Source organism: Doryrhamphus excisus, chromosome 20, assembly GCF_030265055.1.
Source record: "Doryrhamphus excisus isolate RoL2022-K1 chromosome 20, RoL_Dexc_1.0, whole genome shotgun sequence".
Lineage (NCBI taxonomy): Eukaryota > Metazoa > Chordata > Actinopteri > Syngnathiformes > Syngnathidae > Doryrhamphus > Doryrhamphus excisus.
Window position 1 is genome coordinate 34,424 of NC_080485.1, and position 17,988 is coordinate 52,411.

General features: G+C 42.0%; 1 protein-coding gene across 4 annotated transcripts in view; it reads right to left on the bottom strand.

The window, feature by feature from the left end:
* LOC131107716 (SH3 and PX domain-containing protein 2A-like) overlaps positions 1-17,988 on the bottom strand; it is a 38,887-nt gene that overhangs the window by 20,768 nt on the left and 131 nt on the right. For 3 of the 4 annotated variants that reach the window (XM_058057951.1, XM_058057952.1, XM_058057953.1), the window contains exons 2-7: positions 17,268-17,385; positions 14,341-14,421; positions 9,247-9,322; positions 8,951-9,027; positions 6,778-6,869; positions 3,083-3,114 (exon numbers count right to left, since the gene is read on the bottom strand). In XM_058057951.1, coding sequence (XP_057913934.1) covers positions 3,083-3,114; positions 6,778-6,869; positions 8,951-9,027; positions 9,247-9,322; positions 14,341-14,421; positions 17,268-17,339 — 430 coding nt within the window. In that variant the 5' untranslated portion in view covers positions 17,340-17,385. Of the gene's footprint in view, positions 1-3,082; positions 3,115-6,777; positions 6,870-8,950; positions 9,028-9,246; positions 9,323-14,340; positions 14,422-17,267; positions 17,983-17,988 lie in introns of those variants that run through there. The other variant, XM_058057954.1, reaches the window with a different exon arrangement.

Consider the following 17,988-nt stretch of genomic DNA (forward strand, 5'->3'; position numbering starts at 1 on the left):
GACAAAGGCATTAATTGGAACATTTACATTTAAACATATGGTCATGTCAAAATATTGCTACCAACAGATTGTGCCAATAAAACATGTGATGTACACAAATAACAACTTTCTTGTTCCCTTTATGTTCATAATATGAAGTGTTAGGTATTTACATGAAGCTAGTACTATCAAAAGTCAAATCTCTTCACAGTAGCCACATATACATGGACGCAAATATTCCAATTGCATTTGGTTTATTTGCTCAAACGGAAAGAATTGAGCCTTTGTATACACCTCATTCCGAAAGAAAAGTGCCAATCCCAATGAATATATAATCGGATTCACGGGGGTGGAATATTCCTTTCCCCAATCCGATTGAGGTATCTTGTACTCGCTCAAACGAAAAGTTGTCAGAGTGCGTTCTTCTTTGTCGTCTTTTTCTTCTTCTGTTGTTTATTGGCGGTTGGCAAGCAGCTTTCATGTGGAACAGAATCTAAACCCTTCTATACTTTATTCACAAGTCCAGTTTTATTAAAAAAGAATATATATATATATATATATATATATATATATATATATATATATATATATATATATATATATATATATATATATAGAGAGAGAGAGAGAGAGAGAGAGAGAGAGAGAGAGAGAGAGAGAGAGAAAGTGCAGGCCATTCCATATATATATATATATATATATATATATATATATATATATATATATATATATATATATATATATATATATATATATATATATATATATATATAAAACATGTCCCGAGTTTAATTATAAAATATTAGCAAGATTGAATTTGATCTTGTCCTGTTTAAATTTATCACGGGTGCGTTCTTTCAGCGCATGCTCAGATATGACATGTCATGTATACATGTTACATGTACGTAACACGCAGCTCCAGACGTTCTTCAGTTTTAAAAATGGAGGCCAGCAATCGGCACTGGACTGCTGTGGAAAGTTAGTTTCTGATGTGTGTGTGTGTATATACATATATATATATATATATATACATATATAAATATATACATACATATATAAATACACACACACACACATATATATACATATATGTATGTATATATAGATATATACATATATGTATATGTATAAATGAAGCTAACAAGTGTGTGTGTCGGGGGGGGGGGGGGGGGTGCTTGGCTCACAAGCAGACTCTAGGGATGCATCATAGCGTTGGAACACCAGGAAAAGCAACTTTTGTTTCAATGCCAAAGAAAGTGTTCAAAATGTGCATGATTGCAAAAAGAAATGTCACTTAGTGTTTAGCGTGTGTAGCACACAAGTGTTTAGTGTGTGTAGCACACACCAACAGACACAAATACACTTGTACATCTGCTCACCAAAACCCCTTGCATACTTTTATTATTTCCTCCTACGCCCCATCCCCTGTGGTCAGCCGAGTCACTCACACGTTCTTCCTGCCTTGCACTCCAACGCACGCACACGCACACGCACGCACACACACACACATGAACACGCACTCCAATTGCCAGCCTTGGCAGAGAAAAAGCTGGGGCACATAGAGGCGGTCCATCCAGGGGTCAACCATCTATTATGCTCATTTTTCTGCTCTTTGTATTGAGCATGGACTCCTATAGAGCAGCTACACACCATAACCAGAACAGAAACCTTTGTAGATCTTCTAGAATCTGCACCTTTTCAGCTGTATTTTTGGGGATTTCATGCTTCCTGCGAAAACTGTCTATTTTGTATGTATGTATGTATGTATGTATGTATGTATGTATGTATGTATGTATGTATGTATGTATGTATGTATGTATGTATGTATGTATGTATGTATGTATGTATGAATGTATCCACCCACGGCCCACCTCCAGGCACGTCTGCTACATTGTGGTTGGTCACACTGCCGAGTGCTTAGGACTTCAAGTTTGTGCCGCTATATCTGTAAATATACAGTCGGAGTTGATAAACGCCTCGGACTTGATAGTAACTAACTTGCTAGCAAGCAGCCTGCCATCAATGTAGCCAGTGACAGCCAGGCAAAGCGTGTAAACAAAGAGGTAAGAATAGTTCAACAGCAATAGGTTTGATAAAGGAATGCTCAAAAACGCTGGCATGGTACGGACTCCCTTCCACCTGTACTACGGTCTATCATGGAGCTTATGAACACGCTGGCATGGTACGGACTCCCTTCCACCTGTACTACGGTCTATCATGGAGCTATATGAACACGCTGGCATGGTACGGACTACCTTCCACCTGTACTACGGTCTATCATGGAGCTTATGAACACGCTGGCATGGTACGGACTCCCTTCCACCTGTACTACGGTCTATCATGGAGCTTATGAACACGCTGGCATGGTACGGACTCCCTTCCACCTGTACTACGGTCTATCATGGAGCTTATGAACACGCTGGCATGGTACGGACTCCCTTCCACCTGTACTACGGTCTATCATGGAGCTATATGAACACGCTGGCATGGTACGGACTACCTTCCACCTGTACTACGGTCTATCATGGAGCTGTCACTTTATAAATCTCATTTAAAAAACAATTTATTCAGACTGGCATGTGATTTTCATAGCTGTCAAGCTGTCAAACGGGAGCCATTAAGGTTTTACTAATTAGTTTGGATTCTTACAGCAATAGGGGACAAAGTGAGTCCCTAGTCGGCTCAATACGCTTGTTGGCAACCCTACGTGACACAGTACACATGTAGGGTTTGCTGCTGCATGCCAATCCTTTTTTTTTAAAGATACATGTTTGCATTTATCGACATGTGCCTATTGTGTGTTTTTTACAGAAATCAACTGACACTAATTGGTGGCCGAATATAAGATATAGTTTGAGTGCAATCAAGTTAATTAAAAGGTTTAGAACAGCTCTAAGCAGGCCCTGTGATTGGCTGGCGACCAGTCCAGGGTGTACCCCGCCTCTCGCCCAAAGACAGCTGGGATAGGCTCCAGCAGCCCCACCGACCCTCGTGAGGACAAGCGGTAGAAAATGAATGAATGAATGAATGAGCTCTAGGCAGTGAAATCTGACAAGAGTCAATACAGAGGTTGAATTTCCAACAAAAAAAATCAGACCCTTACCTGATTTGCATCTACCAGAGCCGCCGCAGTCTCTGCAAAGGAAGCAACACAAAGACGTGGTTACTCAGCTCTCAAACCAAGCAGGCCTGAGAGGTAAAACACCTATGTAAATATTTGTGGGACTTGGCACAGACACAGCAGGCCAAACCCTCAGTGAGGATGCATACTGGACTTGACCCACCACCAGATAGTGGAGCCTGTGGAAGGGTTTCCAAACTGAACAAGTTCCCATCAGACTATAGTAGAAATACTGAGGTACCTCTGCTATTCACTTCATTTCGAAATGACAGACAAAAACCATAGGAAATCCTGTTTATGCATTTGGGACACACAAAAATATTGAGAAGGGATATATAATATTTAAAATGGGAATAATTAGCTTGTTACATGCAGGAAAAATGAAAAATCATTCCAAATGAGAGGAACTTATTGGTGATGCCGAATTACGGAAAATCTTAGTGAGATGGAATGGAAGAGTTTCTCACCTTCTGCATCAATGGCTGCCACTCAACGTTCTTGGCCCCATGGTGTGTTATTTAGCAAAAATAACACACACACGCAAAAAAAGCATGGCTAATGAGTCAGCACGTTGCGTTGCTTGTGTACTTCATTTTGGCAAACATTTCTTATGAAAACTGAGCGTACATAAACCGAGGTTTGACTGTAATAAAAAGCAAAGCACTGTGGAATGGTAAAGCATAAACATCTGCTTCAAGACGGCTGAAATAATCAGTTCCAGAGTCAAGGCGTCAACATGTCATGGTGTTTCAATTAGCGTGTGTAAATATACGGCTGTGGCTCATAGCTGGACATCGCATGCATGCACGCTAGCATCACGACGAGCAGAGCTGCAGAAGAAAGGCTGACGACTGGCGCTAACAACAGCCGACAACTGGCAGCAGAACCAGAATTGCAACCAGTTAAGGATATGAGGGCATGTTTGGATAAAGCGCCTCCAACATTTGCTTGCTTATAACAACATGCAACTGTGTCACTGTTTAACCGATGCATCTTTGGAGTAAGTAAATATTTCTTTTTTTCTTTTTAAATGAAATCATGCTGCAGATTTTACTCGCAAAATAATGTGCATCCACCAAGAAGACGTAACCCGGGTTCAAGCTCAGCAACACCCTCTCAGCAACACCCTGTGCTTGAGTAATATTCAAATATGAAGTGGATTCATGTGTTCAATCAGATAAAGTCACACTTGGCAGATGTCCTGGCTGGTTGATGACACATGCAGTAATCCCTTAGGAGACATTCCCCAATTCCAAAAAACAGTATGCCGCTTAATTATTAGTACCACATTGGAGCAGATCCTCAAGGATGATGACTGTGTGTGTGTGGGCGGAAGGAGGATCGCGGTGTACAGATAGCGAGACGCTTGGGTTTGCTGATGATGATTTGGTGCATACTGCAGAACCAGAGGAACAAATCAATAATAACCTTCATATTGGCAATAAGTGGTCATTCACATCAACAGCAGAAGTATGTTTGCCAATTATAACGATATCAGACAATACTTGGTACACTATACTCAATTTAAGCAACCCTTCAAAATAATCGCCAACTCAGAAACTTGGATCAACGCAGACGAAGGCACAGTGAAGTGCACAATGCCACTTCTTGGAGATCACCACTCTGTCGCAGACAAACACAGCTCACTAGCATAAAATCTACCAAGACACACAACATTGGGTTTCCAGTAGGAAAGGGGTCTCAATTCCAGCATCAGGACAAGATGTTGGAAACTACACTACACTTCCGATACACTTTAGAGAAACCTTCAGAGACTTTTGCTGGTTGCGGTTTGCAGAGCATCTTACTGTTTCAAATATGCAAATAAAGTATGTGGGTTATAAGCACGTGTAGACCTCCACATCACGAAACAGGAGGTCGTTATAATACAGCGCCTTGCTTTGAATAAACATTAACAAAGATGGCGGAATTGTGTTTTTTTTTAGCAAAACACTACATCGTCGCATCTGGGGTAGAAAAACCTTCATGTCAAGTCAAAGCGCAGTCTGCAAATGAGAACTTGTTTAGTACGACTATTGACACTTTATTTAGTCTTGACTCAGTGAGTAGAATTCTTCTACTACTTCCAGTCACTACGAAAGTTGACTAGCAAAGTCACAGCAGTGACATACGTTGCACAGCGATGCCTGCTAGCCACTAGATGGCAGAAGATCTCACAGGACATCCTTGCCCCTGCTAGTGCTTACATCACAATAATAACATCATTGGCAAGAGGGCATTATTACGTATCTCTGAACAGCAAGCATTTTTGAAGAAACGGGTTTGATATCCTGCAGGGCTTGGATGCCTGAACTGAAACTTTATTCCTGATGTCAGGCGTATCCAGAATGCAGCAATGGTATATTCTAACAATACCATTGCTAAAAAAAGTGGAAAAAGATCGAAAGGCATAACATCATGAGAAAAAGTTGCAATGCTGATGGCAAGAGCTGGGGATATCCAATATTGGCAAAAAAATAGATATGGGTTCCTATTCTGTATGTTTTTGTATGCTCTGTATGTTTTTTTCCTGAAGATGATAATATATTGAGTGACGACATTGTGTTGTTGGGAATGGTGGAGACAGGGATCCGACCATTTGATTCTAGCAGCGCATGTAGACAAGAGATTGGAATATTCCTTTCCATGTATACCATTGTTTTCGGAAAAGTCATTCGGAAAGATTCCATTCGGAAAAAGGAAAAGCTCCTCATGTAAACGTGGCTATTGTTGCGAATGGCGATTAGTCATGATTAATTTGTTAAAAATCTGTGATTTTCAATCATTTGATAGCCCTAAAATATATATATCTTAGCATAATGGATTGCTTTTAGCATTTTTTACAAAATGAAAACATATGAAAAACGGCCATCCATATCCTTTTTTTTAATTCCAGCATGCAGCCCCCCGTGGAACAGGTTTGAAGACTTCAGGATCACTAGCGTAGTAATCCCTGTTAATAGTGCACAGATCAAAATAAGATTCAACGTATCTATTTCAGCATTGTATGTTCACATCCAGCTGCACGGTGGACGAGTTGTTAGCGTGCAGGCCACACAGTTAGGAGACCCGGGTTTGATTCCACCCTCAGGCATCTCTGTGTGGAGTTTGCATGTTCTCCCCGTGCATGCGTGGCTTTTCTCCGGGTACTCCGGTTTCCTCCCCCATTCCAAAAACGTTAGCTTCATTGGCCACTCTTATTTACTTTGAAGTGGGATTAGCACAAATGAGGTGAATGGCTTGCTGGTCATGGAAAGATGACTCAATAGGTTAGCATGTTTTCCTACAAGGGTGAATTTAGGACATTTTATCATCAACATTCAGGGTCTGAAGTGTTTGGTTTGTTTCTGACTAATGCTTAAATAAGCATAACTGGAAGGATATCAATACCTCTTATAACAAATGTCATTTGGCACCGATTCAAGACTTTGAACTGAGAATGACAAATGCCTCATCTGCCTCATCTGCCTCATCTGCCTCATCTGCGCTGAGACGTTTCCATGACAGCGCTGATCCTAATTGCATTTGTTCTGGGACCAGATGTCCCCTGCCGAGACAGCGTATTTCATTAAAGACTGCCTGCATACGTCACTCATTTGGTTCATGATGGTGCAGGGCCATGCACACGCACGTACAATGATTGGGTATGTCAGGTACACACTGTGGCATTTACTCACTCAGTGGGAGGGTTGAGGTCCTCTGACTTGGTCTCGAAGAACTTCAGAACCTCCTCGCTTTGGGAAATGTGGGTGGGAAGCTTCATCAGAGCCTGTGTGAGGGAGCAAGAACGCTTCTGTTTGGCACACGTTCTAAACAAAAAGTTACAACTGTTGTAAAACAGCCGCTATGTTTACATGCAGTCAAATAACCCCATCATAAGCAAAATATTATCAACTACACTGTTGCACACAGACATACAAAACCATATTCCCTTTTTTAAAAAACAAATATTACCCCTAGGTTACTCCTTTTCTAACCTGAATATTGGTCCATGTATACGCCTATCGGGATATCCCCAGCGAAAGGAATTAGAAAACATGGCGGCACACAAAACTGCACATTTTTGGAGCGAGGGTTGTTCAGAATACGCCTTGCTGCTGTTTTTATTTTTGTATACAGGAAGAAGAAGCGGAAATGATGCGCATTGCGTCATGGCGTTCTCCGCGCATCGCTGTTTTGATCAGGATATCCCGATGGTTTACAATTACCATGTATACAGGAATAACCTGTTTGCTCAGGCATGTAGACGGGTTATTCTTAATGTTTCAGAAAGCGGAATATTGACCTTAACCGGAATATCAGCTGTAACGTAGTGAGTGGAGTTTGCTTTGAATAGTAATGAGTAAACAGCTGATACATCTGTAACTTAACAGCGAGTGAGATGGGAAGACCAGGTGGAGATGTGGAGGGGAAGGAAGGAAGGTTTCTGAGCCAGGACTAAAGCCCAGAGGGGCGATATAGAAAAACAATCATTTGTCTCAAGCAGCTGCGGCGGACCCATAAATAAACCATTGTAAAAACCATTTAAAAGGATGGTTCGGATGGGACGGTTGCTTGCATTGGCGTCAGGAGTAACCCCCCCAGATCCAGCAAATGAAGCGGTGAAAAATGCCTGCTGTATCTGGCAGGGAACACCCACTTAACATTTTACTAAAGTTTTGGTCAAAGTAGTTTCCTTCAAGGTCCTGTCATGTTTTGGCATGGTCGTGACACCAGGATGCAGAGAAAAGGTCTTTACTGTAATTTCCAGTGTATAAGCTGCTACTTTTTCTTAAACTTTGACCCCGGCTGCTTATATAGTGGGGTGGTTAATTTATGCCTCATTTATTTAACTACTATGATTTGTTGAAATACTGTGCCACTCGTGAGTCAGTGATAAAACGGCAGGTCTTTCTTTGGCAGGAGCCAATCACAAGCTATCAGTGCAATCACATTGTGACCGTCTCTCCAACTTGTCCCGGGTCTTCCCTGAAGCCTCCTACCGGTTGGACGTGCAACGAACATAACTAACAAAGCCCACATTGTTAAATGATTTGCTTTTTTAGATTTTCCCTGAGGCGGTGGGTGTGAACACGGAGCAGGCTAATCTAGCTGGGGAGGTGGGGGGGGTCACAGTGGGAAAACCATCATGAAAACCTGCAACTTTGAAAATGACCATTTGAGTGCCTCTTCTCCCAAAAGTAAAGCAAAGAAGTGGTGGAGATGATCAATTATTCTTACCTTTGGTACTCAAGGGACACTTGCATGGGGGGGGGGGGCTTTAAAAGGAAAAGTTTTTAAAAGATTTGCATATTTTCCACAAGCCTCATGCAAAACATGAGCATATGTCTTTCCCTTTCATGTACAATCTAAAGAGACAAAAACATCAAAATACAGAAGAAGTCCTTTTGTGGTGTTGTGACACAGCACCTCGTTCACAGCCACACTCAATGTCTCGGGCGACGAGTATCGAAACTGCTGCTGCAAAATTTAATGCTAGTTCATAACATCTGCCTGGCACGCGTATGGTAAGCTGAAAAGTTCATCAATTCATTGGTTGAATTCCTTTCTGCCTTCAAGCAGAGCACGCTGCCACTTCCTTGGTTTCCTTCAAAGGCTCCCTATTTACATAGGCAACAGGAAATGAGCAGTGCAGATAGAGCAGCAGCTTTCCTGTTCGGCCTGAGACGGAAGACAAATACTCCAAGCCTGAGCTACAAATGGTCTAGCGCTGCGAATAGGAATAATGCAGCGATAACGTGTCCCCCTGCCCTCCAGTCTCTGTCCTTTTATGACCTTGAAAAATTACATTTCATTGTATGGCCAAGGCAATTATAGTTGTGCGGTTGAGATGTGTACTCTTGGTCTTACTTTGCAATAGTTGTCCAAGTGCTTGAGTCTTTTGACAGCTACATCTCTGATGTGACTTCGACGAAACAAGACTTTACCTAGAAAGAAACAGCATGTTGTCAATTACATGTATCCCTGTAAACAAGAAAATGTCATCCCACCAAACACCCAATCAAACCACAAAAGACTTCTGACTTAGGTTTCAGCACCAAGTCCTTAAAAACAGACTAAACATGACTAAAACTGCTAATGTCATCTGTCATCAACACCTGGGAAATACTGCTATTGTCCATAAATCATGCGGTCTTATACGTCACCTGGCAAGAAAGGAATAATCCGCTTTTTGGGGTCCTTCTGTCCTCCTTCAACGGGGAATTTGTCAAGAATCCGCATCTGTAAGTGAAGAAAAGATTGCAATATGATTATTGTGATGGGAGAACTCGGGCCTTCTATTCATGCTGTTACACCACACACTCGACTTGATGAAGCGTAAAGGTCATCACAAAAAAAGAGCAGGTCAACGAGCATTGATCATTAGTTACTATATCCTGCATTTACGTATACGTCGTACAAAGTTTTTTTCATTCATTAGTCTTTAGGATTTTATTGATTTTTATTTTGTTTTCCATTCCTTAGTTGACTTCTTTATTTGTATTTTTTTCCATTTTCATCTGCTGTTACACATCTCCCACTTGTATTATTTTCTCTCCCTCCATTAGAACATGCTAGCATACGCAGTACGTGTCGGACATGGATGAGGGGTAGGATTAAATAAGTTCTGCTTCATCCTTCTGCTTCTCCTCGTGTTCAACTGTGCAATTGTAAACCGATACACAATATTTGTCAAGATATTTCAAACAAATAAAACCATGACCATAAGCCATGCAGACAATGCTTCAACGCCGCCTACAGTAGACGCTTCCTCTTTTGAAATAAATCCAGGTGATACAATCCACATAACGTACACAGTATTTGCATAGCTATCCTCCCTGCTTTGCCTTTTTCCAGCTGTGCTTTGGCAAGCAGCAACGCCTGAGGGTGTCTATGGAATGGAATGGAATGGCCTTTATTGTCATTATACAAGATGTACAACGAAATTGAAGAGCTTCTCCTTTTAGTGCAGTAGTCAAGTTTAAAAAACAAAAAAGTATATAAAGTAGTGTAAAAAAGACAATTTAACAAGATATCTTTTTTTTATGAGGAGGAGAGTCTAGACTCGGCCAACAGCACCAGGTGGACAAACAGGACAAAAGCTTGGGCTTCCTGTGGCATATCAGGTGGTTTTGGCTTCTCCTGCACTCATCTGCGAACTTGACAATTTCTCCACTTTTTTCCTCACGCCCTGACATTCCCCTCCCCTCCGCCCAAAGCTTGGGAGGTTAAGAGACGTGGTTTCCTTTAAAGAGAGAAACATTGTCATCAGGAGTGAAATGCTGACTCATGATGGCACACTTGCTTCAATGAGCAGAAACCCCGTTGAAAGATATCATGTTTTCTTGGGGTACCACAGCCATGAAGTACGTCAAGCCAGTTTTGTTTAATTGCATGATTTATACATATTTTCATTGTCATATTCACCATTTTCATGATGAGGAAGCATTATTCACATAAGCAAGTTTGGCATACTGGTTAGCATTTGCTATGCTACAAATAAGAACTGCACGCAGGAGACAAATGGACAATTAGTTTCCGAGTCCTGCCTGTCCAAGACATGCGTCCAATTCCAAATCATATAAGATGAACATACAAAGAAGCGGGTTCTCTGCTGAGGTCTGTGCTCTTATGCTTGTGCTAAACTTTCCCTCTTTTGCAAATGTGCTCCCTCCCGGATGGGTTGTGCTCACTCAACACTTCTGGAGAAATGATGACATCATCCCATGGGACCGGCCTGGATAGACTCGCAGCTCCACCCAAACAAGTGTGGAAGGTGCTCTTGTGGCGACAGCTGGCGTGAACTTAGAACGAAGGTCATACAAGTCCAACATGTAGAGAAATACTGTCCAGTGCATACTCATTACAAGCTAATACGTAGGCCAAGTGATGCCATGGCAACTTCCCTGCGTATTTCATATTGCACACGCGATATCAAAATTGTCTTATGAGGAGGGAGTATAGTGATGGGAGAGCTCAGCACTCCATGTGTCCTTCATTTGAAGCATCTGACCTAATAGAACTCACAGGGCTGGACAAATAAACAACAACACTGTGGAAGAGACAAGGGAACCTTCTTCCCGAGAGGAATCTCAAGCAGGCGGAGCTTGGAGGAATGTTGGAGTGGGCAAGACAATATGGCTGCTGTTTTGACGTATTCAACACTTGACACGTGCAGCAGGCTCTTTGCAAGACACATCAAGTCTTGTGATGTCAACTCACTCTAGTGTAGGGGTCAGCAACCCACGGCTCCAGAGCCGCATGTGGTTCTTCAGCCTCTTTGTTGTGGCTCCCTTGGTAATGCTCACATATTTTTTAACACCCAAATGGGGAAATTTGCATCTTTGTAAAATGCCGACTTTCTGTGAGACCCTGAATGAATCCTGGCTGAGTTCTGACGAGTGATTGGATGAGCTGAGAAATGGAGGGGAAGCTGGTGATTGGCTGCCTGCTATGTCGGGATGTTACAAAGGGTGACCAGACTTTTACAACAAAGGGAAAAACAAAGGTCTTTCTGGTTCTAAATCTACAAGAACCAAAGTTGATAGCGTTTTCCCCAACATACGTAGGTTCCTCCCTCGATAGCAATCCCACATCAATATCATTACCTGGTCTGCATACTTCCATTTACACCACATCAACTGCTATTCTTGTTCACAGCCTGCTTACCTCCCGTATTGATTCTTGCACCCCCCCTCCCCCCAGTCCATGTTCTAAATGTTCTCATTTCATCTCCAAATGTTTCCTCCTCCTCAAACTATTGACACTTGGCTCAGATCTCCGCTATAACCACTGGAAACACTCTCTGTCTCGTACACCGCCATGTTGGTTTACCTGATGTCACATCCACAAATGGTGCTGATCTGTGAGGGCGAGTTCGCCATGACAGTGCCATCAGCGAATAATGTCATTTTTGTTTTCAACAAATGGAACAATGTAGAACAGACTTACAAACAACTGATAACGTATTTAAGCAAACGTCATGAATCATGTCAGTGAGCGACGTCACTGCTGTAGGCAGCTTGGGTCGGCCACTCCAATGGAACGATAAGGTGCGGGCAAACCGACTAGTTTGTTACATGCAATATCGTATGAAAACTGAGACAGTGAATGTAAGGCAAGTCAATTTGGCAAACATTTTTCTCGAAAGCAGAAACATAAAAAAGCGGAGCATTGGAAAACAGGTTTGACTGTATTAACATTGGCCCTCATCTTCTCTCTGCTCTCTATCAAACCAGATTGCCATCCAAAAATCATTGCAACTAACAAGATTTTTGCAGGACGTTTCGGTCCAAGAAAGCAAAACCAAGCGAGGGCTTACACACACACACACACACACCAAAAACCACCTTTGAAACGCAGCGATATGCACAATCCACTGAGGCTGGGGGGCATGGAGGCTGAAAACTCACTTGGTTCCCCGGGTAAACTGCAAGACACAATGGCCGCTTCTAGAGAACACCAGCAGCTTTGCAGATCAGCCCTATTCTGCCATGAAACAGGATAACGTGCTAATGTCTACACATAGATTACAGGAGGGCAAAGCACATTTAAGCCAAGCGGCATGGAAGAACTGGCTAATATGATTGAACGTTACGTACACAAGAGATGGTTTCAAGCATTAGCAATTGTCTTCTTGAATCATGTCAAATGTTACACGTGACCTTTCTTTGTTTTGCACTCTGAATTGATACATATCAGATGAGATCACATTTGTCAAATGGCTCTTTGTTCCCCCGCCCCGTGTCAGCTTCTAGAAAGTATAAAACAAGCAATTGTGCTCCAAAAACCGAGAGGCATCTGGAGCTGGATAGCAGGCGTCAAAGTTCAGTTTCTGGTTTGAGGGGGAAACCATATTGGGACACATCAGTGGATGGACTATTACGTGATGAGTACAAAGACGCTATACTGCTGGTCCTCGGTTTATGGCGGTTGGCGGCTACAAATGTGCTCCCGTACATGCACAATTTCACTGGGAATCCAAACACACGCACACACACACACACTGGTCACCCTTGAGCATGTTCTAGGATCTGCTCATAAGAAAGCCATAGAAATAACCAAGCAGCATTGTGTATTTTTGCTTTCCTTTTTATTATTACCTTATTTACTTCTTGTATTTACTTTTTTATGATTGTATTTTATGTCCCTCTGTTCCGTGTACAGTGTTAGCGACTTACGTGCCAAATTAGGAATGAGCTTCAACTTACACTAACCTTTGACCTACAATATGTCATTGGAATGGAACATGTTGGTAAGCTGAAGACCACCTCTATTCATACAAGCATAGCATATACAGTATAAAGGTTGTCAGCATCAGTAAAAACTGGGGGTGCAATGGTATCCCATAATCATTGCTTTGGTGCATACGTATCAGCAGTTATACGTCCCGTGCCTCACATATGTTCCGTGTAGGAACGCACCATAACCAAATATTCCATTATGGATGCTGTGTCACAGTAGTAAAGTTATTTAATAATAACAATAGTAAGACATTTTATTTGTACAGCGCCTTTCAGGATACTCAAAGACTTGTTTCATCCATCTCCTAAAGACCTCTCTGTGTGACTTCACTGATTCTTCACTGATTGTTCAAACTATAAAAAAGTTGTACTTCCCACCCACTTTGCGTGTACAGCTGCTGGTCGTCACAGATAACCATAGCCAGAAACAACACCTCTACAGCCGGATGGACATTTCCTTGTTATTAGCATGAGAGCACAGCACAAAGAGTTTCCTCTGCTGTATGGCTCTGAAGGCCAGGAAAAGTTGGATAAATAGACGTAATAGCGGCGTGACTGCAAGTTGACTGCAGCGTGTCTGGCTGCACACTACCGTACCGTAACTTTGCCTTTCAACATAATGAAGTTTGATTCAAAGGTTTGCCTTTGAACATAATGAAGTTTGATTCAAAGGTCTGAAAAATGCCTGTGAGGATCTTCATGCATGCGATTGTACTGTCAGGGTAGTGAAGGGATGGCAACTGGACTGTTCAGCTTGTCTTAGAAGATGTTCACCTCTCATCAGAGCAGGCTTCATCAGTTCATGCTCAAAGACTAGGTAGGGCACACAGCTTTCAGACTAGATAGGACCGCTCTAGTCTAGACTAGTCTATGTGCCTGTTTCCAGGAGAAATCCATTAGTCTTGGCAGACCAATCCATCACCCAAAAGGTCAAGCTGATGCCAACCCCTGAGTTTTACGCTGGAGGTTGGCGAAGGAAACAAACCACAAACCATTCTTTTGGCCAGTGTGATTTACCTGCAGGTCAAAAAATTTGCTGTATCTCCTGTAGATGACGTGGGAATTGGAATCCGAGTAGGTCACGTTGACAAGGTACACCTGGTGAGAGAAGAGCATCACTGTAAGTCCCTTTTGTCAGAGACGCCACCATACCATATTCAAATACCCAAAAGCGCACTCCCTCCTCTCTTAACTTCTTTGAGACAAAGGTCAAATAAACGAATTCAAATGTGTGCTTCACTGAAACTTGTAAAACCAGCAGGGTTTAACTATAGGTTCTACAGGATCAATGGATCTGGGAGAACATGGCATGCCTGTAAATGATGTTTTACTTTAGGCTGCATTCACACTTGTGGTTTGCTATTCTGGTATGGACCAAATATATGAAAAGATTCAGACTGCTCTTTTTGCCGAGGCTGTGTAGCAAGGGTGCGTTCACACGTGTTTGGCTCAAACTAACTCAGGTGTGTTTTCCCTGTTTCCATGCTTCTGAAAATCACAAATCTTTTTCTAAACCTTAGGTTTAGAAAAATTTAGGTCCTGTCCTGTGCGGACAGAATGCAGCCTTTGATGCATGAACACGACTCTTCTTCATCAAATAATGTGCTCCCATGGAGAGAAGACAAAACACTCCGTGGCTAAACGCATGTCCTTTAAAAAAATCCCTTTTTGCATCGACAATTTGGAGCCTGTAAGCATTTCGGTGCATCCTGTGGTTTTTCCAGAAAAAAAAGGCTGAACTTAATGCAAGTCAACCCCGGCGCTTGGCCCGACACGCAGCCTTCACACATTTGGTGACAGCATGCAAGGATGAGTTGCAAAGGCAGCCTGCAGTGTGCACCGTTTATTATAGCGCAGGAAGGAGGTCTATGGCAGTTCTCTAATTATATACACACACAGCATGTGCATGTGTGTGTAATGTTGTAAAATATCATTCACCAAAAAGGCAGCTGAATGAAAAGGTAACTGCAACATTCCCAAAAGAAATGTCATACTTGGAAGTATTCAATTCCAAGAAGTTTGTTGTTATTTAAGGCGCGCTGAGGCTTCACTATTGCATCCCGCTCAAAGCGAGGGTAAACAGGGACGAGTGCAGCGTTGTATGTCCCTGCAAGAACGCTACACTCCAACACTTGGGGAAGGACCAAAGACAAAGGGTCGCTTCTTTCCTCCCCTCAAAGCGGATGAGCATTTTCAGTTGCTGAGCTCATTGATAATGAGATGATTTCTTTCCTTCTTCTACTTCCCCAAGGGGACTTCCCTAACCTCTGGCTTCCTTCCCAGGGGAGTGTCTCACAGTCTGCTCCTTCTGCTTAGTGGCCCGGGGGGGAATATGACACCCCCCTGCCGGCTCAGCACAAGATGGATGATGCAATTGATCCGAACGCTCGGGTTAATTCATCAAATTTGATCCAGGATGGGACTAACTGATTTTTGCCATTCCAGTGAGACAACACAATAAAGTCCAACACACAAAAATGCTTTTGTCCACAAAGATACAAGAAACTTGTTTTTATCACCTCCGGCTCAATCTTGCCTCCTCAGGTACAAAGTGGTATTGCACCAACTTATACTCGTACAAAGGAGGATTTGAATCATCGCTGTGGCGATTGCATAATCAGGCAACAAAAGCTGTAATGTACAAGGATTGTATTCGATCACTTATTGCATAGATTACATTTAAAATAACGAATACTTTGTCTCTGTAGTGATACCACTCACTATTTAAAGCACGGATTGGAACTTGTTTTGCTGTACAAAATGGATTAGATCAAATTAAATGTTTAGTCAAGATCAAATGCTCTGGTGGGCTGTATATGGACCTTGGCCTGCAGGTTGCCCACCTCGGAACTTAAAGCATGTCAGCCTTTGCAAGTATTAACAGAGTACTACAGCAGAGATGACTGGATGTATGCGGTATTTAGCAATAACACTTTGGATTGTAGTATTAACAGAATACTACAGCAGAGATAACTCGCGTTAGCAATAAAACTTTGGACAATTTGGAATCTAACCTGATGGTGATTATAATAAAGTAAATAAACGGATGCATTACTGATCACGTTAAGTTCGTTGAGAGGTATACGAGCTATAAGAGGGACGTATAAGAGGTATAAGAGGTACGTATAAGAGGTATAACAGGTAAAAGAGGTACATATAAGAGAGACTATAAGAGGTACGTATAAGAGGTATACGAGGTATATATAAGATGTATAAGACGTATAAGAGGTATAAGAGGGCCGTATAAGAGGTATGTCTAAGAGGTATAAGAGGTATAAGAGGGACGTATAAGAGGTACGTATAAGAGGTATACGAGGTATATATAAGATGTATAAGACGTATAAGAGGTATACGAGGTATATATAAGATGTATAAGACGTATAAGAGGTATAAGAGGGCCGTATAAGAGGTATGTCTAAGAGGTATAAGAGGGACGTATAAGAGGTACGTATAAGAGGTATAACAGGTAAAAGAGGTACATATAAGAGAGACTATAAGAGGTACGTATAAGAGGTATACGAGGTATATATATGATGTATAAGACGTATAAGAGGTATAAGAGGGCCGTATAAGAGGTATGTCTAAGAGGTATACGAGCTATAAGAGGGACGTATAAGAGGTATAAGAGGTACGTATAAGAGGTATAACAGGTAAAAGAGGTACATATAAGAGAGACTATAAGAGGTACGTATAAGAGGTATACGAGGTATATATAAGATGTATAAGACGTATAAGAGGTATAAGAGGGCCGTATAAGAGGTATGTCTAAGAGGTATAAGAGGTATAAGAGGGACGTATAAGAGGTATAAGAGGTACGTATAAGAGGTATAACAGGTAAAAGAGGTACATATAAGAGAGACTATAAGAGGTACGTATAAGAGGTATACGAGGTATATATAAGAGGTATAAGAGGGACGTATAAGAGGTATAAGAGTCCAACTTACGTAGTGTTTGGACGGATTCCTTCTCTTCTGGACATCCACAACATTGACATCAAGGACAGTCCTCAGCTGCATTTCGACCCAACGTCAGAGTTTCACCACAGAACAGAAAGAAGATTATCTGCCCATGGAAGCAAAGGAACGAGAAAACTTTCTTTAGGTAAAAACTTGGGGTAAAAACTCCACGCATCCACGAAGATGGTTTCTGGCGGTCTCGGTGTCTCTTCTGTGGCCTGTGAGAAACATGACAGCGCAGTAAAAGTGGCGTTTAACCAAGTTCTCCTCCCCGAAGGAGGGGCCCAAAAGGGGAGGCAGGGTGGGTGTGCAGGGCGGTCCCGTATCCAGCTGGCCTGCACCCTGCATGCTTGGGCTCCGTCATAAAGGACAAGAGGCTCCCAACTGCAATCACTCTTTAGGACACTTTTATGTTGGAAAATAAAGGCAGAAACACTTATTGTAAACACTTGGCTGTTCGTTTCGATGGAACCAATTGAACCGATGGAACCAATTGAACCAATGGAACCAAGTACAGACAAGTGAAAACTACCTCGTCAGGCTCATTAAGAGAAAGGTTTGCAGCTATCAAAAATGCTAACACATAAAAATAAGACATATTCAGTTATTGACATTTTTTGTTAAGTACATAATTCCACGTGTTCATTCATAGTTTTGAGAATCTGTCAAATAGTTATGAAAATAAAGAAACATTAAATGAGAAGGTTCC